We start from the raw sequence: 26,859 nt of genomic DNA, 5'->3' as shown, positions 1-26,859 counted from the left end.
AAAATTATGATTAGAATCCCAAGAGTTATAATAAAATTGCTGAGAGTCAGATGTCCTCCAAAGGGCAACACGATGCAAAAGAGTTCCTCGAAAAGGACAGGGAATAATTGCCCTCTGCCTCCAAAGACAATAACACTAAGAGGCAGTTTAAAGGAAAGCAGATTCCGTATTAATTAATGGGCCCTAGAACAAACAGTTTGGGAATGACAAATACCACTTCAGTGCTACAGGTTGTTGGCATGCACAAACATTGAGACTCCTTCCAATTCCATGAAATGTGGGAGCTTAGATCGTGAGCCAAGGTGCTGGGTTCGTTCCAGGAGGCCACTAGCTGCCTCCAGACCATTGATCAGAAACCAAGATGCAGAACAGAACCCCAACCAAGCATTGCCAGTTTACACTCGCTTTGCGAGATAGCTATTTGGCCATGTCTCTGTGTCTGTATGTGATTTTAAAGTTTGGTATGTAATAATTTTGTGTCAATGAGGATAAAACACAGAATGAAGACTGGCATAAACCATAATTTAACCTGCAGATTCTGTCAGCAGTTTGTACAACAGTCTTGGTCATTCCTCTGCTCCAACAACTCCATGGGAATGTGGGCCATTGTCCACATCTTAGCATGAAAGGGTTAGCCAATTTTCTAAAATAAGGGAATGTCTCTTAAATTATAAACTAACATTATATGGTGTTTCACACTTAACACAGAAATGTAACAGCTCTCACTGCCCTTCATCACTCCACCAAATCTTCCAGACCGCCTCTCACCAAGGAAATCCACCTCCACTTGGCTCTTTGAGGCAATAAGGAAGCATCGTTAGGTAATGGATGTTGGTCTTACCCAAATGAGAACAAAAAGGAACACAAACATCGCCAAAAGAAATGCCATAAGGAATGCAGAGATAGAGAGAGAGGTATTGGAGGTACGTATTACTAAAACATTAACATCAACAATAAAAATAATCAAATATATTACAAGCAGGAAAGTGGTTAGGGAAGTTGTTGGGCAACAAAATAAAAAAGTCAAATAGTGTGCTAAAGAAGGTTAAGGAGATTGCAGAGAAACTGAATTATTAGCATCTATCTTGACTGCAGAGAACATGGGGCAGATACCCACACCTAAAGTGACATTTTCAGGAAGGGAGTCTGAGAAACTGAGGCTAATAGTAGTGACAAGAGATGATGTTTTAGGCCTGTCTCACAAACTAACAAATCACTGAATCGAGATGTTATCCACCTGAGAGTTCTCAAAAGAACTCAAATAAAATTGCTTATCACCTACAAAAATATGTACTGAAGACTGGCCTCTGTACTTGAAGAATGGAAAGTGGTCAAAGTAACACATCATTGTTGTTTTTAAAAAAGGGGGCAGTCCAGGGTGATCTGAGAAATTACAGGTCAGATATCTACAACTGTTCTAGATAAATTGGTAGAAAGCATAATTAAATATACAATCATCAGGCATTCAGAAGAATAAGTCTAGCTGGAAAACAATCAGCATGGCTTTTGCAAAAATAAGTCTTGTCTCAAAACTTGCTTCCTCAAAACTATCAGGACAGCCACGTGGCGTAAGTAGCAATTCATGTGTGGCCCATAGCTTCCTGCAAATATCCCAAAACTTTTCATAAGAGAAACATTCCATAGCTACCTACTCATGATGGATGTATACTAGTATATCCGGAGTCAGAAGCACCATGCTTCTGAATACCAGATATTGGGAAACAATAGCAGCAGAGGACTGTTGCCCTTGGGCCCTGCTTAGGAGCATCCATAGGCATCTGGCTGGACCCTCTGGGAAACAGCATGCTGGACCAGAACCAACAAGGCTCTCCTTATGTTCTTTCCCCAAGAAGGAAAGGTACTGTATAAAGCCAACATCAGCAAGAAACCTAATTTCAGCTGCTCTCAAATTCTGATAGAGATATAGGGGGAAATGTAATAGTGGTGGTGGGAGGGACAATGGCAGGAAATGAAGGAGACATACAACCTTGATCTGGACAAAGTAGTCATTTAAAAAGGAAGTTTAGTTAGTTACACAGCAGGATGACAAATGACCATTCACAAGTCTGACCTGGATTAATTGCTCCCTTTTCCGGAGCAGCAAGCATTGGCAGATAAGCACAGAGAAGTCAGGGAGACTGCTGAAGGCACCTCCAGATTCCAATGGCCTCTAAAGATCTATCCATCTCACAACACACAGAAGGAACTACATCTATTGCTGTAGAAAAACAGATGCTTAGTCACTCCCACTCCTATCCTGGCCTTCTTACTCTCCATCACCCCATCAAATAGAACATGCTATATCCTATCTCTGATTATCCATCTTAGCTGTACCAATTTTTTTTTGGGGGGGGTAATAAATTACAAACCTCAAGGGAATGAAATAATGGGTTACATAACCCTCTGCTTTTAGTACATGGGTTCAAAGCCAGGCCAAAGTTGGTACCCAGTTAAGACTATACAGGGATTAATAGCAAGTGAAGCACAAGTCTAATTCATGGCAGGGAAGTGTCACACTCACAAAAGTCAGAATCACAATCAAGGAAAAAAGATTGAGGTCTGAATGTGTTCAAAAGAAATTCATTATTTCTCAAAACAACTTCCACAAGGTGTGACGATTCATGTTTTTCATACATTCTTCCTCACATTGTGAAATTTTGCAGTGTTAAGATGATCTTTCCAAATGTTTCATAAACTGTGATTTATTAAAAGCTGGCAGGTTTAACAACATTAAAGTATTCAGATAGTGCACCTTTTGTACAAAAACGAGTCATAAATTAACCTCTCACATCCTGACTTCTTTCTTGGATTGCCATTTTTTCTAACATATTGGGGGGGGAATAGGAACAAAAAATGAAAATACTGGAAATGGGGCAGGATAAGTGCCTCCATGATGTAAATTTTAATAACTTGTGGCATGAAAAAGGAATAAGTGATTTTAAAAGAGTTCAAATTTTTAAGCTTAAGGTTGGAAACACTAGACCAATATTCCAATGGAGTCCTAATATTCCTTTTGCTATGTTAAGCTAAACCAAAATAGAGGAGTTTAGCATCAAATTACCAAGGTCCTTAGTCCAGATAAACAACCAGAGTTCACTGCCGATAATCTAATTGCTTTCATACACCCATTTCTCCTCCCCTTATAATAAGAAAGTTGGCTCTGAAGTCCTTGTTTCCATTTCTTTTAGCATTTACTACTACTGTTTTTCTAGTGGCATGAGGAGTTCTAATGAGTCTATTTAATTCTGTCAACCATGATTAATCTCTGTTTCCATTTAGCTGAATTATGGTGCTTAGAGAAGCCTTCTGACACTCCTAGTCTTACAAGCATACTTCAGGAGCAACTGGTTTTTCTCAGGCAAGAGGGCACGAGAGTTAAATGGGGGGGGGGGAATCCAAAAGTAGCACCTGAAAACAAGGAATACTTATTGTCCCTCTCCTTATCAGTCAACAGACATGCAAAATGTTATGCCCATGATGCAGCCAGTTGTGGTAACTGGCATTCACTCAGTCAGTTGGTTTGATTTCTCTATTCTACAATCCTAGAATCAAAGAATCGTAGAGTTGGAAGGGATCCCAAGGGTCATTTAGTCGAAATCCCTGCAATGCAGGAATCTCAACTAAAGTATCCATGACAGATGACCACCCAACCTCTGCTTAAAAATCTCCAATGAAAGAGAGTCCACCCCCTTGTAAGGGAGTCCGTTCCACTGCTGAACAGCTCTTAGTGTCAGAAAGTTCTTCCTGATGTTTAGTCAGAATCTGCTTTCTTGTCACTTGAATCCATTGGTTTGGGTCCTACCCTCCAGAGTAGAAGAAACCAAGCTTGCTCAGCCCTTTAGATATTTGAAGATGTCTATCATATCTCCTCTTTTCCAGGCTAAACATGTCCAACTTCCTCAACTGTTCCTCATAATGTTTAGTTTCCAGATCCTCTCAGTGTTCAATGGAGCACTGAGGGAGAAGAGGCAACCAGTGGTTATAAATGAGGGCATAATGCCTGGGTGTCATGTACTGGCTCGTAGAGGCAATAAATAATGAAAAGAAAAGGAACGGGCAGTGTTGTCAACAAAGTCACAAAGCGTTATCGATTAGAAGAATCAAATAAAGTACAGAAATCTACAGTTTACAAAACTTGGTGGAATGCATTGTGGAAGCCACTGTCTGTCTGCCTCAGTTCCCTCCTAGTAACCTTCGCAGTGCAGTGATGAGGATGAATTATGAAAGTTCAGTATAACCAACAGGCAGAATGGCTGACGGCAATGACGCTTACCTTCTAGTCGGGTGCCTTTGCAGGACGGCGCCAGCAAAGGCATTTGACTTCCGTAAGATAATTGAACCTCTGGCGGTAAGTGTATTCCCAAAAGGCATTATAATTAAGGACTACTTCCATTGCTCTGTTCCCTGCAGTGTGGCGTGGGTCAAGTTCCCATGTTAAGAGCCCGAATACTGTAGTGCCCTTCAGTGTAGCTAAATGCTTCATTTCAGAGGATTCCCTGCTTTGTTTCTGCAAAAGTTAACCACTAAAATAGCAAGGAGCCGGAATTTTAAAAGGCTACCCCAAAGGCTGCAGCCATTGGTGACAGATTGCAAAATAAACATGTGGAAACCGAAGTGAGTGATGGCCACTCTTGGGAGCAATTACTTTGGGATGGACTGTCAGCAAGGGGTTCAGATCCCCTCTTAGGCCCCTCAAGGTCCCCATTGTCTCAGAGCATGTTTTCTAAGTAACTACTTGCGTGACTGTGAAGTGATATGTAAAGAATAGGCGTAGCTGGAAAGCAAGGAGCCCTGCGGGAAAAGCTCCCATTAACATTTTTCCCGGGCTCTGTCCACACAAGTGGCTGCCTAGTCAGACTGAGAGGCCTGGGTGCAAATCCTGAACCGCGAGCTCAGTGGATTGTTGCGGGCCATCCACTGTCTTTCAACCTCAGTTCCCTCCCAGTAATCCTCACAGAGCATTGGTGAGGGTAAGATATGCAAGGGAAGGGTGGGGGAGCCTGTGGCTCTCCAGATACTGCTGGACTACAATGTCCAGCATCCCCCACCTGGACCAGTGTTGGCTGGGGCTGATGGGAGTTGTAGTCCAATGACATCTGGAGAACCAAAAGATTTCCCACCCGCATTGTAAGGGAATGGAAAACACTGCAGCTATGAGAAAAGTAATATAAATATACCACATATGTATTTGTTTATGTATAAAACATTTATATCCCATGTTTACTCAAATAAGGTATTTGGTGTGGTTTGCAGTCAAAATATCTTAAAACAAAAGTAACACAATCCAGCAGTAAGAAAATAAAACAAAAAAGCAAGAACAATGAACAGTACCACAATATATGGTTTTTAAACACACACACACAACACCTTCAAGTGGGGTTGTTTAACCTGGCATCTGAATGTATCCAATGAGGGCAGGAGATGTCCTGGAATCCCCTGATGATATGTGGGCATCTTCATGCAGGAAATGATGGTCTATCAGGTAGTGTAGTCACCATACACACTATACCTTTAAAGCACATTCAAAGCAGATTCTTTCCCTCAAAGAACTCTGGGTCTCTGTCCCGCTCTCCTCCCCCCCCCCGAACCCCCTTTAATCCCTGAAGCTGGGTTGTGGGGTGGGAGAACACCCAGAACGAGGCATTGGGGAGGACAGGGGAGATTGTTCCATCTGGAAAGCTGGAAAGCTTGTGCTGACAGAACAATCAATCTAGAGCGATGCTGAAGTAAGATGCTGGACCAGGTGAACAGTTGGTCTGATTCTGCACAGCTTTCCTTATGTAATCATATCTCCCTTGTAATGTCTCTTGAGGGGGAAGCAAACTTAGCCCAATAACACATTGGTCATTTTTACCCAAGTTCATATACATCTGGTATATGAACTCCACCCCCCCCCCCCCAAGGATTTTGGCAGCCTGTTTAACCCATCGTTCTAGTAATGATGATATCAGCAGGTTGACGTTTTCTTTCTTCTGCTTTTCATAAGAACGGTTATTCCAATCAGCCTTTCCTGTAGTTTGTTAACTTTGGAGATGGGAAACTTGTCATATTATGTTTGAATGAGATATCCTTTTGTAACATGCATCAGTGACAATATCTGTGATATGGGAAGATTACACGACATGCTTTACAAATATTGTGTTCTCTGAATTTTTTAATGCACTTGTATTTTTCTTGATATGATTATGTTTATTGCTTGAAAATTTGATAATATTTTAAAAAAAGACTGTCAGTCTCTTTCACCCTGGATAGTTCAGTGTGTGATACCCCACATATAACTGGTACCCCAAAACTGCAGGAAGTTTCCTGCTGCTTGTTTAAGATTCTTCTTTCCCGAAGAAGTCTTCCACTTGCCCATGCCTGCAAAAACAATTGTGTCTAAAAATGTAAGCTAACTGATGCATCTAGCAGTGAGCGGATATGTGAACTTGGCTTTAGCTGGGGAAGACTGGACCATACAGTACAATATACAGGTGAAACTCGAAAAATTTGAATATTGTGGAAAGGTTCATTCCTTTCAGTAATTCAACTAAAAAGGTGAAACTAATATATGCGATAGACTCATGACATGCAAAGCGAGATATGTCAAGCCTTTATTTGTTATTATTGTGGTGATTATGGAGTACAGCTGATAAGAACCCCAAATTAACCATTTCAACTTTGGGGTTTTCATCAGCTGCACGCCATAATCATCACAATTATAAGAAACAAAGGCTTAACATATCTCACTTTGCATGTCATGAGTCTATCTCATATATTAAACTCCAGTAGCTAATGAAAACAATTGCTTACATAAATGGACTTTTCCACGATATTCTAATTTTTAGAGTTTCACCTGTATTTATTCCCTAGTATCATAAAACAAATTCTTTTTTTATTTTCCTTTTTGACTTGACAGATGAATACTGAAGTACAGGTGGGGACCAGTTTCAGATATATGGTATCAAGATGGGACTGGGGGCAGAGAGAGATGCCTGGGCAGTTATTCTCAAATTAGAATTGCACTTTCACACACACAAAAGATTTCAGTTCCCAAAACAATGTAACAAAGAGCCTTGAAGCAAGTTCCATTTCTTTATACAGTACATGTAATCACTCACCTTTCTATAACCCCACCCCCACCCCACCCCATATATTTGAAAGCAATTTACAAGCTGCATGGATGACTCATTGCAACAAAGCATATTCATGTGCACTTATCAATGGGAATGCTTCCAAAATCCAACCGGTAGGAGCTAAACAATGAACTGTCCCTCAAGCTACTCACCTTCCCATGTGATGAGCTTTTTTTTCCTAACAGCCTGAACAAGTAAAATCTGTAAAGATATGGTGCTTATGTATGGACACATCAAGAACACGGTGCCTGAAGGACTGGTTCCCAATCTATATTCATTAAAACTGGCAAGTTTTCTTATAATTAAAATGTGATAAAATCTTAATAAAATGTCACATACTTAGTGAGCTTAAAACAACCCAATTCTTAACTTTTCTTTCAAGGTTATGAATGCTAATCACCAGCGTCCCATTCTATTACAGTCATGAATATGTATTATGCCTCTAGCCTTCTGTTCTCCAAACTTTTATTAGTGTTATATAATAATTGCCAAGGTGACTTACTAAGAATCTTGGGAACTGACATTTGATGGGGTATTAAGAAGTCTTTGTCAGCTATCCCTAGACTGACTCAGCAGAGCTGCAATTCCCTGGATCCCTTGAGAAGAATGGATTATCATCAAACCTGTTTCTAGCATGAACAAGCTAGAAGAGGGATAGAGGAGTTGCCCCAAATGGAAGTAGGATGAACTGATTAAGATGATGTCAGCAAAGGATGCAGCCTGCCTTTTCCCCAAAAGTTGCAGGTTCATTTCAAACATGTCATCAGAGCAGTGCCGAAACTCATAGGAAATTAATCAGGATACTTTACAGGGTGACTTACCACTGGGTCTTTTCCTTTCCGAAAGCATTCTTCTTTCTGTCCAGGGAGTGGTGGCCAGTAGATCTGCAACATAAGGCAAAAACGTAAGTGCAAGACATTCCGAGGACATGGCACTGGGGAGTGAGTTTCCTCAGGCCGAGAAGAAAATCCTTGGTGCGGGGTCTTCTTCCTTCCTGCTATTTGACAAACAACTAAATTCCTTGTTATGCTTGTACTTTTTGCCAGGAATAAAATTGTCCTGTACTTAGACTTTCCCTGAAAGAATGAGAACGATTGTGGCATAGTGGTTAGAATGTCAGACTAGGAACCGGGAGACCTGAGTTCAAATCCCCCTCAGCCATGAAGCTCATTCAGTCTATCACTTAGGGCTCATCAACACTTCTGCTTGTCCCATGCCAATACACTTCTGCTTGTCCCATGCCAATACAAGTCATCACCACAGGCAGGCAGCTGCAGCGCTCATTTTCACCTCTGTTGTACTCAAAAAATACTCCTCAGTATCAAGCAGTTTAAATAAGCTTCCTTTGCAGGAGACAGAGCAAACAAACAAAAGCCTAAAATGAATCAGTTCACTTCCAGACCATGGCTATTTTCAGGTGAGATTCAATCACATACTGGCAAATGCAAGTTGCACAGTTGGAAGAAGGCATCATGCAACAAACCTGCTCCCCAGAAATATCAAAACTTTTGTGATAAGGGAAATGGCAGAGAAATGCATTGGAAAATGTGGGATAACGCTTGCTTTGTCTCCACTTCATCTAACCTCTCTGGCAAGCAAATCAGAATGAATGCTCCTTAAACAGCCATTGTTGCCTAATATCCCTACAAACCAATCAGGATGAATGCCGTTCGAAAGTGCCTTAAGATCACATGGCATTATTATTACTATTTAATTATCTCCACAATATTATTTACGGCATGCCATGGCTATGTATGCTCAGAAGCACAAGGATAGGAGTAAAGATGGTAAATGAAGAAAGGTGGAGGAAGGGAAGACCTACAAGAATGTAGAACAGAGTAACAAGTTTGAAGCAATGATATAAAAAGTTGGGGGCAAATGAAAAGCTGCAGAATCAGGACAAGAACAAGACAGAATGGGGGCTTAGAGAAGAGCAACACGAGAAGACAAGAAATCCATATTTATTGGTTCATACTCATGAAAAGAAAATGTCCTAAGAAGAGAAGGGGCGAAATGTTAAAATCACCCAAGATAGTAACTAGAGGAAGACATAAAATAAAGAAACAAAATAAAGTGCTTCCTTAGAGAAGGAAGCTAAATCTTATTCTTTTGCCTGTAATGGATGCTTCACTCCATTTAATATGGTAATAAAGAATATAAGATGCCAGATTAATATTTCAAAAATAAAGGAGCCTCTGGAGTCATTTTTATCTCGAGCAAAAGGCATCCATTATCCTACAAAGAGTTGCAGTTTCATGAATTAGGAGAGAATTTAGAGAAATCTTTTCAAATAAAGGACATCTGGTTAACCCTAACCTGGCCTTACAACTTGGCTCTTTAACCATAAGCCTAGCAACTGTTTATGCAAGCCATGGACTGATTTATAAAGTTTGTTTTACAGACTAATGTGCTGGCAGAGAATTCTGGAGAGACATTCATTTTCTGTAAGATGTAGAGGAGAAGGGTCTCCTTTGACCTTCCATTTCCCTTTTGTGTGGTCTCACACCCTCAAGGACACAGCGACACACAAACAAAAGTTTGATCTTCTTGCTCTTTCTAAGTAAAAGCTAAAACTTGCAGCTGGCTAAGATGTCAGCTGAACACAGTGGTACTTAAAATCTTCTTTCCAAAATGGCATCAAGAAGCCAAACTGTGTGATTTATTATAATAAATGCACTCTTATCCCATGCAACATTTCATGGGCCTGCCCCTACATGTTTTACCAACTAGAGACTGGAGTGGGTGGGGTATCACAGAGCAGGAGGATTAGTGAAACAAAAGTCTACAAAACATCTAAGAAAAGAACCAAAGTTTTGTCTTCCAGCTGCCATATTTAAGAACTACAATGCTCAGCATTCTTTTAAAAATATTTATTAAAAGTTAACTCCATTTAGGCACTCAAACAAAAGTCAAACTCTCCTCCTTAGGACAGTCCTCTGTTTGAGTAAGTCCATTTGAAGGATTGTCTGGTCAAAGCCCAGTTCCAAGGCAAATAAATGTAAGTAGGGGCAACAGGACCTTTGAAGTTGTCCATCAACAATTATGGACAGCAGACTGAGCAGGGTCATGCAGATACAGTCTTCCCCACTACGATGAAAAGCATTGTATTTCTATTTACATTACAGTAAAAAATTTTCTAATAATGCATTTACACTTGGCATATCAAAAGTAATGCAATTGTGTTTTATTTGCGGAGACAGGTCCTCATTTTTGACAATGCATTAAGTAGATTGGGGAGTGCTCTTGCTACAGTACATATAGCCCTGCCGTGGCAGTAATGTAAGGGTAGCCAGTGCCCTTTGGATGTTGTTGGATCATAACATCAGCTCCATCCTCCATGGCCAATACAGTGGTACCTCTGGTTACGTACTTAATTCGTTCCGGAGGTCTGTTCTTAACCTGAAATCGTTCTTAACCTGAAGCACCATTTTAGCTAATGGGACCTCCTGCTGCCGCCGCGCTGCCGCTACCTGATTTCTGTTCTCATCCTGAAGCAAAGTTCTTAACCTGAGGTACTATTTCTGGATTAGCGGAGTCTGTAACCTGAAGCATCTGTAACCCAAGGTACCACTGTAGTTAGAGATGACAGGCATAGTATTGTTCAGTTACCCCTGAGTGGTACCAAGAAGACAGAATGCTTTGTGAAAACCGAATGTTCATAAAAGTGCCTTCACAGGCTCAATGGGAAGTTCTTCCATATTACACCATCTTCTTTCAAGTGGCATTTGAGCCGATCCTATCAGTCTTGGTACTGTAGTGAAAAAGATTGTGCTAAGGAGGGGGAGGGAAGAGAGCCAGAGGATGACAGGGAGCAGTGGTGTGGCTTAAGCAACATCGTGATCTTATGCTGATTAGCAGGAGGTACGGCCACTAGTCAGCTAAAAAATCAATCAGTCAATGTGAAAAGTCTCTAGAGCCATTTAGCTCAATGGGAGTTGAAGTAATAAAGTGGCTGGTATTTTTTTTAAAAAAAATTAAATGGTAGAATAAACATGTATCATGTTTTCCAATGTCAAATGCCAACATTTCCTAAAGAACTAGGTGTGTGCGTGTGTATGTGTGTCAATCAGTTCCTCCCTGACCTTGGGAAGAGGAGAAAATGAGAATCAATTATATACACCTCCCAGTAGCAACTTCCTTGATGCTCCCTTACTGGAAAAAGTTGAGAAGGAGGAAAATCACTAGCAATAGGGCAGCATAGCCTGTAGCTGCTCTAGAACGCCAAATGCCAATCTCAGTTTTCCAGAATTAAAGATGGGAGGGAGCAGGCCTGCTATCTGCACATACAATCGGCAACACTGGGGTCTGCCATTTCAGTGCTTCAGTTCAACCTACCCAAGACAAGCTGGCAGTACAAAAAGGGAAACAACTGTTTGGAGCTCGCTCGAGTTAAGCTCAGAACAAGTACTGGGTGTAACATGTTGTTAGTGGAGAGATACTTTAATGACCAAAAAAAAAAAGGAGCGGGGGGAACTATGTTTTGTATATTTTGGCACTGATGACAGTAGTGCCAATGATGTTTGGGGCCTGCTTTTGAATATAAGAGCATTAAAAGATCCATGTGGAGTCATCCCAAAGGCCCATCTAGTTTTGCTTCATGTTCTCACAGCAACCAACCCAAATGCCTTTAGGAACCCCACAAGCCGGACAGGAGTACAACAGCACTCTTCCAACTTGTGTTCCCCAGCAGCATGTTGCCATTGACAATGGAGGCAGTACAGAGCCATCATGGCTGGTAGCCACTAAAAACTGTTATTTAAGGGAGATAATAATGACATAACCCACCCACCCCCGCAAAGTACTGATTTTTTTAAAATAAGTGGCTCCACGCCTCTCAGTTGTACAAAAATGGAAAACATTATGTGACCTCTAAGTTTCTTTTTTGATTGTTTAATGTTTGGAATGTTGCGCTTTATCTCTCTCTTTCTCTCTCTCTCTCTCGTTATAGTCTTAGGACTCAGCTAGACTGGTAAAGAAAAATAGATTTATACGCGTTGTATGTGCGATAGAACATTGTGCCACCAGCTGGCGACGTCGAGTCCCATTTTTCTCTACCTGTTTTCCCAGCTTAAATTTACAACGCTTTAAACTGAAACGCTTCCAGCCCTAGTTCTGAACCTGTAAAATGATAGTATTAAAGTGACCTGCTTCACATAATTATTGGAAGGAGGAATAGAATGATTCCCATATAGCAATTCGCACACATGAAAATGTACGAGAGACATCCATCCTGTCAAGTATCTCATTTCCTGTCACAGTTTTGCTGGGTTTTGACTCAGCAGTTAATTTAATCATTTACCATATATGACAGTCAGGTCCTTCTGCAGACTTATATTAATTGCTCATAACCTGATCATATGTCTAGACTTCCCACACTTCCAATTACATATAATTGCAATATGATCTCTTTTGGACTGGAACATTCCTTACACAGGCTCCCATCCACCCCCAGCCTTTGGCTGGTGTCACATTTCTGGCTTCTATTTAATGAAGTTCTCTGCCCTGGGCAATAAGTCTGCTTAAGGCCTGGGCTTTACTGAATGCCTTCTGTTCATCTCAAGTTTCAGCTTCTATGGAAAAACGGTTCCTCTGAGGGATGCTTTAAGTATCCTTACGGAGGCCACTGGAAAGTGCTTACCCATGAAGGCGCTCCACTTGATGGGAAGAACGTTTTAAAGCCATTTAACTGCACCTCTGCATATGCATGCAGAATCTACTCCACCGGCGCAACTACTGGGGCTATATAATGTGAGACTTGTTTAAACTTGGTGTTTAAACTGACTCCAAGGTGGAAATGTACAACTAAAGGTTCTAAAAAGAGGCTTAGGCAGGTGGGCAAAGTTATGGGACCACAAGAAAACACAGCAAAATCAGTTAGTCAGTACTTGATTGCCGACAACTATCCCATTTCTGCAGCCAAATCATAGGTAGAATCATAGAATTGTAGAGTTGGAAGGGAGGGACCATGAGGATCCAACCCCCGCAATGCAGGGGTCTTTCGCCCAACATGGGGCTTGAACCCATGACCCTAAGATTAAGAGTCTCATATGCTCTATCAACTGAGCTATCGCAGGTAGTGCCAGCAACAGCCAGCCAATATCAATGGGCGGAGTCAACTAACCAGTCCCACCAGCAGAAGCCTACACAAGGACTTCTGGGGGCCTCCTGCTCCCCACTCCAATTGGCAGGAGAACCCACGGAGTAGCACACTGGGAGAGGAAAGGGCAGATGGTTCCATCAGCCAAGCAGCTATGCTGAATTCCTCCCAAAGTGTGGGAATTGCTCACTTGTCTTGACTAAAGCCTGTGAATGATGATGATGATGATGTTGATGATGAAGAATTAAATTTGTATACCACCCTTCATCAGCTATCCCAACCTTATTCAAAGAGCATAATCCCCATTTGAATCTATTCACTTACTTACTTCCCAAGGCTTGCTTCCCATCATTCGGGTTCTTGGAGTACTAGTATCCCCTACTAAGAAGAGCCTCCTATCTTGTGTATAACAAACATGTACCTAACATACGTAAAGCAGTACAGTGCATGAACTGGTGGCCTTCCACTACACCCTGAACTTGCTCTGGAAGCTTCACATAAGGTATGGTAGCTCTCATCCCATGGGGATAAGAATGCTCAGCTACCTTCAGTACAGTAGTACCTTGGTTTACGAACTTAATTTGTTCCGGAAGTCCGTTCTTAAACCAAAGTGTTCTTAAACCAAGGCGTGCTTTCCCATAGCAGTGGGGGACTCGATTTACAAATGGAACACACTCAACAGGAAGCAGAACATGTTCTGCTTCCAAAGCAAAGTTCACAAACCAAAGCACCTAATTCCGGGTTTGCAGCGTTCTTAATCCAAGTTGTTCATAAACTAAGTTGTTCTTAAACCAAGGTACCACTGTATTGTAAAGATATACGTACATAAACCACTTTGAGTGCTTTGGGAAAGTGCCATATAAACTTTGATTCAACATGCATGATTGTAATAAAAGTTAGATTTGCATTATATATCGAGAACATTACCTCCTTAGCATCCATGTTGGTTTGATCCAGCCGAAGAGAATAAAGCGTGTCCTTTCCTCCAATGAACAGGCGGTCACGGTATTCATCGAGGTACAAGGAGCGGAAGTCTAAAATTCCTCGGTGCCCAAGGAACAGGACTGAGCGGTTAGTGGCCAAAAGATCTAAAAGGCAGGGAATAAATGATAAAGGAAAACAGAAGGTGAGGCAAAGGAAACGGAAAGAGGAGGGTCCATGTTAACTGAACACGTACTCCATGTGCCTACTTCACTTGAGCAAGCCATTGCTTAAGCTTGAGGTGGAAATTCAACAAAAGTTAGTCAAGGACTAAGGTTGTAAACGCATGACATTTTAAAGTGCACTCAATGCCCTCTTGGTGCTTGTCTTTTTGTGTAACATACAAATCCCGTTGCTTTCAAGGTAGCTTAATCCATGGCTGATTTTCGCTTTATTTTATCCACTGTGTTCTGCATTTCTGCAAGTATAGGATTTGGATAATACTGCAGTTAGAAACACAGTATTTTTGTTTATTTTGATTCCTTTTAGAAAACTTTTTTTAAAAAACTGATTTGTATTGATAACTTCAATGTATATTTTATATTCTTCGCAAACCACATAGGTATTTTCTCTACATTGAAGTGGTATGTAAGTTTTGTTAAATAAAATGAAACTTTAAAATCATCTCAAAATTAGTTTTTTAAAAAGCTCACGTGACACTTAAAAAAAAAACCACCAGCCAGATAAAAACATTGCAAAATGACCCCTTCCTTTTGCAACAATGCCCTATCATTTTGTTATATTAGCGTTTTGTGATTTTAAACATATACAAAAAATATAACTACATCAAAATGCTCTAAAAGGAAAATCAAACAAGTGAGCAGATTGAACACATTGATGTGATGCATCACACCTACAAAGTGTTAACCCAACCAGCTATTACTAAGTAGCACAATAGGCTTCCATCCTTACAGGTTCATTACAAGCACCCAGCTCAATATCAAAGAGGGGAGGGAATTAACAGGCTATTCTGTTCGCCTCAAAGTCTACCACCTTCACCATGGCCAGCTCAAGACATTTTGGCACCTGAGGCCATCCACAAAATGGCACCTGCCCATCCCTTCCCACCCCAACAGGGAAGAAAGGGTAACTGAATATCTATATCGGGAACAAGGAAAGAGGGGCGATAAAAATATACTTTGAAAATAGGGTGGAAGATCAGCGGTGCCTCCTATTCAATGGGACTTACATCTGAGTAAACCTGCTTAGGATTGCAGCAAATGACCAGCACATTAGTTGCACCAAGATGCAAATGCAATAACTAGATGTCCATTTCAGTTCCATGAACTCCCTAAACCATGAGCCAATGAAGAGGGGTTTTGAGCAAAGATATATCTAAATCCCTCTCTCATTACCAGCATAGTTTCTCTGCTGTTGACATACACTGGGTTCTTCTAGAGTTGAATTGCTTTGTTTTCCTTATTTAAAAAGAGAGGTCCATGAAATTGGATGCAGGAGAAACAGATTTGAACCTCAGCTCAAACTGCTACCTTACCCTGATTCACAGCAATGTAATTTGGCTTGGGGCAGAGGAGATCTTAAGACAAAGGCAACCTTTTGGCACACTGACCAAGCTTTTTGTGGCACCGAGGCGCTAGTGGTCTGTGTATGAATCCTCTGGACTATTGGAAATTAATCTCATCAGTCTGTGAGGGCCATTTCTTTCTTTCTTTTTATACCCGGACATGGAGTCCCAGGTCACCAAGCAATTTCTGCAGCTAGGAACACCGGATGCTCCATCCAAAACGCTGAAGGAGGCTGTCATTAGCTGGGAGTGAAGACAGGAGGTCTCTTTACTGCTGATAAAAGGCTAAAAGATAAATGCCTTATAAAACAGTCCATCAGTGTGACAGGGATAACTCCCTGACAGCTGCAGAATGGAGTTTTTATCAGCGGCTGCTGAAAGCTGGGGTGGATTTGAGGTCTCAGTGCAAGAAACACTGTGGGGGAAAGGTAAGGAAAGCCATGCAGTGGGGAAATAGAAGGGGAAGAGATGACTTGGGGTCTTGTGGGAAGAGGAAATGTAGAGACCAATTGCCCAGTTTAAATAACACGCTTAAACAATTGCATATAGAACTCTGTTTCTGCAGCTCCTATATGCTAGGATTTTTGGTATCTCAAATGTATGTAATGCCATAATGTATGTAATGAGTTTCAGGGAAACACATATTTTGATATTGGCAATTTAGGGAACTTGCAGAACTTAAAATCACAGACATACAGGTTGTGTACACATGGCATTTTATTCTGGAATCAATGGAGCCTGAGTGCTTGCTTTTTCTACAAAGTCCACACACATTCTAGAATAACTGCACATTTTTTGGCCCTGAAAAACACTTTTGGAATGAAACCAGTTTCTTAAGAAACTAAAGCTCATTGTAGATAGATGCAAAATCAGTTTGAAAACAGATGAAATGAGACAAAGGCAGTCCCAGCTATGGGAGGGCGCATCCACACCCATCCATTGAAGTTGTGGGTGGTCATATACAAAGACTTGCAATCACCACTTCCTTCTTCATTCACCTGGGATATGTGCAGGGAGGGTCAAAACTAGCCCAAGTCATTTCATTGCCTGGTGCAGAGCAGCAAATGAATCCCACCCACTCATCCAGGTCAAGACATGCATCGTAAGGCCAGCTGAGTTATTATGATATCACAAGCACCTTTCATGACTAGCAATAAATAAACCACAGTGAAAGTTAACTAACGAGCTGCTTTCCTTTCATTACACCCAACAATTGTCAGAAGCGACAACCTCAGTCTGCCTAAGGATAGCACCAACAACGCAGGCAATATTTGGCCAAGCAAAGGTCATCTGTTGAGCTTACAAAGATGGACTGTCTTGATGGAAAAATAGTAGTTAAAATAGCAAAGGTAAAGTCCTTGCAAATATAGTACAAAGTGAAATAATGCAGTTGCCAATTACACTCAGGAGTAAATCCCACTGAACAAAGCGTGACTTACTTCTGAGTATATGCATGCATAGGGTCACACTTACTACTGTGGTTTCATATGTAGGTGCTGTTTAATGCAGGGCCAGGACGTGAAATTTCATGGAACAAACCTACTGTCTCAGGCTGTGACCTCAGAGTTGCCGCCACAAGCAACAAGCGACAATTGTCACTAACAAGCAACAACTTCAGCTGAAAGTATAAGCAGGCAAACAGAAATCAAGATGGAGCTTGAGGCTGAAGTGTCTCAGAATATAAAAAAGACAATGAGACGGAATAAAATTCCACAGCCAACAGCAATCCCAGCAGATTTGTCTCAAACAGAGTGGTTAGACACTCTCTGGGCACCCGTGTGATTGATTGATAATTTAAGTAAAGCTGCATCTCATCTCAACTTCATTTGGACATTTGGATGGCATATATTGACTTACATGTTTAAAATAAGATGAATGTGTTGGCAGTTATTGTATTTTTAATGTAAGCAGATTGTGGTTTTTGTTTCTTTTTTCTCACTGATTTTTTTCTTTCCTTGTTAAATATGCTATTTTTAAAAACCAATTAAAGGAAAATTAAAAAAAAAACTTGAATGAGAATTCAACCCAAATTATTAATTGTTCCCTGGGTTTATTGCTAGTGGTTTAAGCACCACATTTTATAAACCTGACCTATAACAAAACAATAGTGACCTCACCGCATTAGCACTCCCTCATGCTCTTCCCTGTTGTAACAGTGGAATAAATTATTTGGGGTGGGTTTTTTTTTTTTTTAGTGAGGAATAGATACACCCTTAAGCCGGAAGAGGCCAGTGTGTGTGGGAGGAAGGTTCAGAAAACCACATGGTCTTCCACAGACAGGAGGCCCCCCCAGCAGGTCAGATGGTCTGTGTCATTCCTGTAACTTATTTGTTCTGCTGTACAACATGATAAAATATGAACCTTAGGAAGGTAAATCCCCAGAGAGATTGGCTGCCTGGCACACGTGCAGGAGTCTATCTTTCACCCGTAAAGATAGCAAAACTCCCAAATCCAAGGGTAGCGTCAGGTGGTAGCAATTTTGAATCATTCCCCAGATGTTAACATACATGTCAATACAGTAAGGATCCTTGGTGATTCTGCATTCCAATTTGCTCCCAAGACTTCCACCCGCTGTTTCTTTGTAGTTCTGGCTAGGCTGAAGCTATAAGAAGTAGCAGCAGCCTATACAGTGGTACCTCGAGTTACAGACGCTTCAGGTTACAGACTCCGCTAACCTAGAAATAGTACCTCGGGTTAAGAACTTTGCTTCAGGATGAGAACAGAAATCGGGCAGCGGCAGGCCCCATTAGCTAAAGTGGTCTTCAGGTTAAGAACGATTTCTGGTTAAGAACAGACCGCCGGAACAAATTAAGTACGTAACCAGAGGTACCGCTGTATTTCTAACTTCACATGAAGCAAAACCAGATACATGAATACCTCTGACATGTTAAATTAGCACTGATGGGCAGGATCTGTGCATGAAATAGTGTTCAAGCTGCCAAATTTTCTGTGTCTATTGGATTTCCCAGACACAACAAAATACTTTTCATTAGTCTGCATTTGCTAGGGCATACCTGTTTTGCATACATAGCTGCTTTCTCTAATTTAGTAAGTAGCCGTTCTTTGCTATCTCTATCCATCTTCTAGGACTAATATTTCTCAGCAAAAAATTTAAAAAATGCCCTTTTACTGGAAGGCTTCTGAACGAAGCATAAATATAAATCAGAGCAGCAGAGAAAGGGAGGGGATGGGAATAGTGTGTGGGAGATGCTGCTGAACAATTATATGCTGGATGGCCAGGCAATTTTTTAAAAAAAACAACAACACACCAATAAATCCTGACCTGACTATATTCCCCACATTCCAGAATCATTTGTGGATGAGTTAATTTCTCCCTCATCATCTTGGCTCAGCTCTTAGTAATTCTGCACACCTCCTTGTCCAGTCTGCAAGAAATTTCAGCAAAGGCAAAGCAGCAACTAATCAAATCTAAAGCCAACCTCCAGAGGATGTCTGCCCAGAGTATGAAGAGTTAATGACCAAGGTGGCTCATCATTCATAGGCAACATTTCAGGAGTGATGTGCACCCCACTGGTGATGAATGTAAGGCCAAAAGGGAACCTCTGGGCATTTGGGGGAGGAACAAGGGAGATAAAATGCATAAATGACCCAAGGTGACTTGCAGTATGGTTAGAAATGGTTCATTATCAAGAAGCCTTTCAACAACCATTCAATGGGCACTTGTAAGATGACATGATGCTATGAGAAGGAAAAATGCCACATATATTGGAAAGCATGGACATTGGTCATTTTCTCCAGAGAAAGGAAGAGGCTATTTATTGACACAAATGGATTTAAAAGAGATTAGATGATGATTAGCAAATATTTCTATGATGCTTGTAGTAGATAGGAAGCATTACAGTCCTTTGCACATCCAACACTTGAAAACGTCTTCAATATAATCCTCTTTCACTAGTCCATGACTACCATATGATTTAAACTCAAATTTAAATAGCCCAATATCTGGGTCCAGGCTGAACATTTTGTGTAAACATTCTAGTAAACCACACTGGCCCTAATGATTATAATGTTTGGCACCATGCAAAGAGTACTTTACCATTCTTACTACAGCCCACTACTCATTTCCACACACCGCTCATCCGTTTGATCAAAATGTCTATCAACAAATGCACCTGTGCATCCTCATGGGTTTAATATCTGAGAGCCTCCACTACTACATCAGATGTCTAAATTTGAGGCTGGCCATTTATTTAGCCATTAAAGTTTATGGGCCAGCAACTTCTGCTGGGGCTGAATTCTATAGCCGCTTCAACTGAAGGCCATGCAATAGCTAAAAACCCTGCTTTACACAGAGAGGGAGTTCCTATAAAGCACGCCAGATACTAAAGCCTTCTCTGCTTAGCTGCAGCTGTAAACAATAAAAAAAACACGCTTTGGGTGTTTTGCCCTGGCTGTAATCCCCATCGTAATGTGCAGGCATGCAGATAGTGGGCTCAGGGCGGAAGCCATTTGTGGAGCTGAAACTGTGAACGCCATCTGTAGTGGCGACCACTTGCTTTCCCACAGTCAAATGGGACTTTCAACTGAGCGGAAGAAGAAATGGAGATGTCATTCCATAGATTGGCTGGAACACAGCCCTCCTGTACTGGTCTCCATAGATGCCAAGGCAGAGTCTACAACTGCAACAGCTGCTCCTGCTTCTCGGTTTGGCTTCCTTCCCGCATAGGTTGTGTTTTTACTGAACACGATTGTTCAAACTAGGGCAGCAAGCAAGAACGGGCCATTCTGCTCCTCCCCAACCTCCAATCCACTGGAATTTCCCCCCTCACTAACGTGCCTGTATGTGGGCCCCTCTCCCAAAACTCCCAGTTGTGTAGTCTCCTCACAGTAAACAGCTCCTCTTCGCCACACATCTGGAATGGGTTTGATAGTCTCCACATTATAATTTCCAATAAAAGGGAAGTTATTTCATGCTTCACTGCCAAGACTTGTAAGACACACTGCTCCCATCCTCTCCGTGTCTGTCAAACCAAGTTTAGGATATAACAGGGGAGCTGGCAATTAAAGCAGCAAACGAAAAAGCGGATGGGTCACAACTCAGTGGGGGGCCTCTGCAAACCCAACTATTAAAACCCAAATAATCATTCCCCCCCCCGCCCAAAAAACCACAACATGCTATTGTGGATTAGATAGCGGTAGGTGTGTTGCATGCTGCAAATCTCCTTCACACGTTATATTAATATCTGCTGGCATCTTGGGAGACAGTGGAGGAATGCACCTTAAGGGTGTGAAGTCAAACTTTTGGAGAGTTACAGTGCTTGCTGTGGCTGTAGAGGTTGATACAGGAGAGAAATGCTTTGTTGCAGCTGGGGCAGATGATGGTGTCTGGTTGTGCTGCTGCAGATGCACCATGATGTTTTTTGTCTACTCTCCTCATAGCACTTATTCCTCCACCAATCCATGACCTGACTGTCTCCAGGTGCTCCAGATGATGGGGCTGATGCTGCCAGCTTTCATGTCCCATATGCAAACATCATTGTAATGCAGAGTTGATCTGGCCACAGGCCTGGTGCTCTCTGTAGAGCACGTCCTTGGGGATTCTGCCATCTTCCATTCTGTGGACATGACCAAGATAGCGCAGACATTGTTGAGACAGGAATTATAGAATTGTAGAGCTGGAAGGGACCACAAGGGTTATCTAGTCCAACTCCCCACAATATAGGGATTGTTTGCCCAATGTGGAGCTTGAACCCATGATCCTGAGTGTGAACACGCTGGAAATATGGGCTTGGTAGAGCACATCCCTCCTGCCAGCCTAGCAGTTCGAAAGCATGTCAAAGTGCAAGTAGGTAAATAGGTACCGCTCCGGTGGGAAGGTAAATGGCGTTTCCGTGCGCTGTTCTGGTTTCGCCAGAAGCGGCTTAGTCATGCTGTCCACATGCAGGGGCGTAGCAGGGGGGCGTAGGGGGTGGTCCGTCCCATGTTCCATAATGGAGGGGGTGACAAATTACCAAGGAACAATTACTGCCCTACTAGGGCGGGTCATAAAAAAAACTTTTTTTAAAAATGCCTGCTCCAAAAGTCTTATCTTACTATACTAAGGATTATATAGCTATATATGAAATTTCATGCATATCGGTTAATATCTTGACCCTCTTCCACCCAAATAGCTGTTTACTTGGCTGTTTTCCTATGTCGTGTTCTAAGGCTGAAATTTCAGTTTAGTGGAGCACTTACTGTTCCCAACCCTAACCTTAATTTGATTTTGAGATGTTTTTAGGAGGTAATTTAATTATTGTTTGATTTTATACCAATGTTATGTATCTGGTGTTAGCCACCCTGAGCCCAACTTCGGCCGGGGAGGGCGGGATATAAATAAAAGTTTATTATTATTATTACTTGTTATTATTCCTTTGTAAGAAAATATGAAATAACGCAAAACCATTTTTGCAGGGGGGGGGTCAATGGGGGGGTGACAAGAAATTTTCCACACCGGATACCACCTGACCTTCCTACGCCTCTGGCCACATGACCCGGAAAAACTGTCTGCGGACAAACGCCAGCTCCCTCGGCCAGTAAAGCGAGATGAGCGCTGCAACCCCAGAGTTGTTCGCGACTGGACTTTACCTTTACCTAGAGCACATCCATGTTTAAGACTCTTGCCAAGTGATGTCCAAAAATTTCCTGATGCAGTGCATGCAGAAGCCATTGAGCATTGTTCCCGGTGGTTGGTAAGTTGCCCACAACTCACTTCCATAGAGCAGTGTGCTCAACATGCAAGCCTGGTAGACCTTCATCTTGTCATTATTAATACTGACAACTGCATTTATATCCCACCTTTCCTCCCCAGAGCTCCAGGTGGGTCTCCCCCTCCCAGTTTTATGCTCACAGCAACCTTGTGAGTTAAGTCCGCAAAAGGCTGAACCCCCAACATTAGCAGCTTATTTCTACTGCCCCAACAGTTTTCTTAGCTCTCAAAGTCCTTAATCCCAAATCCTTCCCTTAAAATCCCTCTCCTTCGCTTTTGATAGAGTTTATTTTAAAAGCCCAACATCCTCCCACCCCACCCCACATCCCAGTTTTGTTTTCTTTAGCTGTGTCATATATTTCCAGTTGACTCTTTGCTTATTTGCATTAGGCTCTGTAATTATTTCTCAAGAGAATCTGGCTGGTTCTCTGACGGGGCCGAAGTCACCTGATCCTGTGAGAGACCAGAGACACAGAAAACCATTTATAACCCAGTTGGGATCACAACATGTATCCTGTCAACAGAATGGGATTGCAAGTGGGGAGGGGGAACACAAACAAGTGACGTGTGAAGGAGAAGCAAAAGCAGCGAAAACAACAATTCCCAGAGATGGGCTGATGAGAGAGGACTCTTAAGGGGTTATAAATAAAGTAAAGTGTGTGTTGACATCAAGGAAGAAAAGAAGTAAATGTGGCACAGATTGCTTGAAGGGAAAAGCTGCCCGCTTCCTCAGTCTTAAAATGAGTCAACAGCTCCCTCATGCAAAAACGGGGTAGCTACAGTTGTAATGTGGTCTATTTTACTTCTGTAGCACCACCTGAGCTACAGGAACTGGGCAATTTACAAATGTACAGAAGGAAATGTGGGAAAGGAAACAACAGAACCAAGTGGAAAAGTCAGTCAGTCAGCAGCCATAACATCATTAGACTTCATCATATCAACTGAGGAGGAAGACTATTCCCCTGTGTGGAAGAATATAACAACTTCAGTAAGCCTCATCCCAGTGGTCATGGGACTGTTGCAACCCTAGGCAGATGGGGACTCATTTCTTTTTCCTTACAGGGAGAACAGCAGCTGGAAGAGAGTTAATTCTGAGAGGGAGAATGGCCAATGAGGCCAGTATTAAAACACATCTGTCTCCTCCCACCATTACTCTTCTCCTGACTGCAGCCCTTAAAAAAAAATATTGTCAGAAATGGAAAAGTGACAAAGAACACCATGCAACACTCTCAGGATGATGTGCAAAGAGCCTCCATACAGACGAGGGAGTGCTCCTCACAAAGAAATGGCACTCCATACATGCTGAGAAGCATGTGGCTTGGGGGAGGATAGACCCCTCTCATCCTCTCACCCATAGCTGTGCCCTTAGCTTTGGAGTCATGTTTGAAATCTGGCATTTCCTACCCATTTCATTACTTACAGAAAGGCGCTGGACTCCTGCGTTACACTTTTTGCCTGACTTCTGTCCTCCAGGGAGAGCATTTGGGCATGCTGCCCCTATTTTTACAACACGGTTTTATGGTATTTGGTTAGCAGGCCCTGGGGGTGGACATCAGCAAATTTAAGTGCATGGCAATTGTTCCTATTTCCAGATGTGGCATAGCTGGAAGCTCACTGGGCAGAACAGTCTGTCCTTTGCCGTCATGGCCACTGCCTTTCTGTCTCAGGAGAACTTTATAGTACTGAAATGAATTTCATTGCCAGAATATTCCTTTCAAGTGGTTTATAACATGGTCTTGTGCTCTTTGGTATATTATTTAGTTCTGCCTCGCTCCCAAAGGCTCAAAATGGCTCTGCTTGTTATTTATCGTAAGAGATTGCCTCTGCACCAGCTTTTGCCAACCTGGTGCCCTCAGATGTTTTGGACTACAACTCCCATCATCCCCAGTCAGCACAGTCACTAGCCCCTCCTACCGTAACTTGTAAAGCTGGTCATCACCTTGCAGTCCTACTCCACATGGAACCTCCCCAAGTCAGAATATGGAGGGCTGGAATTGAGAAGCTCAGCACTAAACGGAAAAGACTAAAACTGAGATGACAGGGGTAGAAGGGGTTAGCCATCAGAAAGAGGCCATATTGTGAAACATTTGTAGCAGCATGATAAAATGCAGTGTGTGTGTGGCAAAAAGCAAATATTCTTAAATTGGCTATATTTTTGAGAGCAACAAGCATCAAACACCCAATCAAAATAAACAAATCACTTCAGGAAGAAAGATCACATTACACACACACACACACACACACACCCTAGGCTTACGTACTACTTCCCCAAATCCATAGAATAAAACAAATGCAAAATAATACAAACAGCATACTAAGGTACCCACCAGACACATAAGCACAGCTAGAGAATCAATAAATGTCCTCTGCACAGAAGTGACCAAAAGCCCTGTTCATTGGCACTACCTTTAATGTGAAATTAAGCAAATTAGCCAGTCACGCCCTACAAACAAGCAGCTTATTCCCCTCTCTGTTTCAGTTCCCACTGGCAGGAACAGGAGCCAGGAAGACAAGTGTAACCCTTCTTAATACGCTAGGGACTGATTCCAGTCATTCCCAGCAAAACTTCTTAGATAGCAGCTGCCAGCAGCCTGGCAAGGCCCCTTTCTCCTGCTGTGCATATGGCAAACGGTCTCAGTGTTTGGAGGGTTATTACTGAAGGGCAGTGGACTAGCACTGTGTGTGTTTGTGTGTGAATGCACGCACAAGAACACACACAAACATCTTGCAGCTGTTTTCCAAGTGTGGCAGACTCTTCCCTTCTTCCTCATTCCCATGGATTAACGCAGAACACACACATGCACAAATGAAGGGCAAAAAGTAAGAAACATAAACCAGCCTGGGACCTAGATTTCTTAGCAATCTATCCAATGCAACCCAAACCCTTATGAACACAATTATCTAATTTTTCCAAGAACTGTGATTTTTTTTTTAAGTGCACAGCACTGTGATGAATGTTAAAGCTACTAAAGCTTGCTCTTGTTTTAAGAGAAACCTGAACATAAGAAAATCCTGCTGGATCAGGCCAAAGGCCAATCTGGCCCAGCATCCTGTTCTCTCAGTGGCCAATCCAGTTGCCTATGGGGGGGCACATAAGCAGGACCTGAGTGCAAAAACACACACTCCCCAGCAACTGACATTCAGAGGTATTCTGCCTCCAACAGTGAAGGTAGACTATTGCCATTTTGGCTAGCAGCCATTGACCCCCACTCCCCATAAATTTGTCTAAACCTCTTTTATGTTAATGGCTATCACTGTCTCCCGTGGGAACAAGTTCTGATACCTGAATGTCATTAGAAAAAGAAGAGTTTGGATTGAGTGGGGTTGAGAGACTTCAAAGAAGTGTGACTAGCCCAAGGTCACCCAGCAGCTGCATGTGGAGGAGTGGAGACGCGAACCCAGTTCACCAGATTACGAGTCTACCGCTCTTAACCACCACACCACACTGGGACTCAGGTGAATGTCATGATCCACTGGGGTCAACACAGCAGCCAGGCATTTCTGAGCATACATTGCTTTCACAGCTCTAATATTTCTGCTTTGAATCAGTTTCTACTGAACAATAGCTTACAATCCGCTATCAGCAGTTAGCAGGATACCAAGGAGAGGTTGTGCCGATTAGGAACGCAGGAGATTTGCCAAGTCCCTTCAGGCTAGCTGGAAAGTGAAGTACAGAGTACCACTATACTGACATGCTCTCACCCTCAGTCACAGAACATGCTTCTGATACACAACTGACCTCAGCCTGCTAAGTGCTGAGCCTGCATAAACATGTTCTCAGTCACAACCACAATGTATCTGTGCCATTGTCCTGCATAAAAGTATACTGTATACCTAGCTAAGCAGAGATTTTTCATGCAACTCAACCTGTCTTTTTGCTAACAAGCAGGGCCTCACTTATCAGCTTCACATACCAGAAAGATGAAGTGGCCTTGAAAAGACTAGAAGCTCCAAACTGACCGCTTCGCGTAACAAGCTACCAAAAATGCAACATTTTGCATGAGACAGAAAAATAGTGAATTCATAAACTTTGTCCAGAACTATCTATTGCCATAGTACAGCTAGTACAGTAGAGCGTATTTTTTTTTGTAAACCAATTAGAAGTGAACATGAGGATTCCACAAGCTGCCCCCGCATTCTATTATCCAAACATGTTGCTGAAAGGGATCATTCACGAGAAGAAGAAGAAGAGTTTGGATTTGATATCCCGCTTTTCACTACCCAAAGGAGTCTCAAAGCGGCTAACATTCTCCTTTCCCTTCCTCCCCCACAACAAACACTCTGTGAGGTGAGTGGGGCTGAGAGACTTCAGAGAAGTGTGACTAGCCCAAGGTCACCCAGCAGCTGCATGTGGAGGAGCGGAGATGCGAACCCGGTTCCCCAGATAACGAGTCTACCACTCTTAACCACTACACCACACTGGCTCTCTCTC

General features: G+C 42.2%; 1 protein-coding gene across 1 annotated transcript in view; it reads right to left on the bottom strand.

The window, feature by feature from the left end:
• SEMA3G (semaphorin 3G) overlaps positions 1–26,859 on the bottom strand; it is a 78,874-nt gene that overhangs the window by 33,307 nt on the left and 18,708 nt on the right. The window contains exons 2-3 of the mRNA XM_033140661.1: positions 14,140–14,300; positions 7,937–7,999 (exon numbers count right to left, since the gene is read on the bottom strand). Coding sequence (XP_032996552.1) covers positions 7,937–7,999; positions 14,140–14,300 — 224 coding nt within the window. The remainder of the gene's footprint in view (positions 1–7,936; positions 8,000–14,139; positions 14,301–26,859) is intronic.

The sequence above is a fragment of the Lacerta agilis genome, chromosome 2 (assembly GCF_009819535.1).
Source record: "Lacerta agilis isolate rLacAgi1 chromosome 2, rLacAgi1.pri, whole genome shotgun sequence".
Taxonomy (NCBI): domain Eukaryota; kingdom Metazoa; phylum Chordata; class Lepidosauria; order Squamata; family Lacertidae; genus Lacerta; species Lacerta agilis.
Note: the sequence above shows the minus strand (reverse complement) of the source record. Positions and strands in the feature narration are given on the sequence as shown.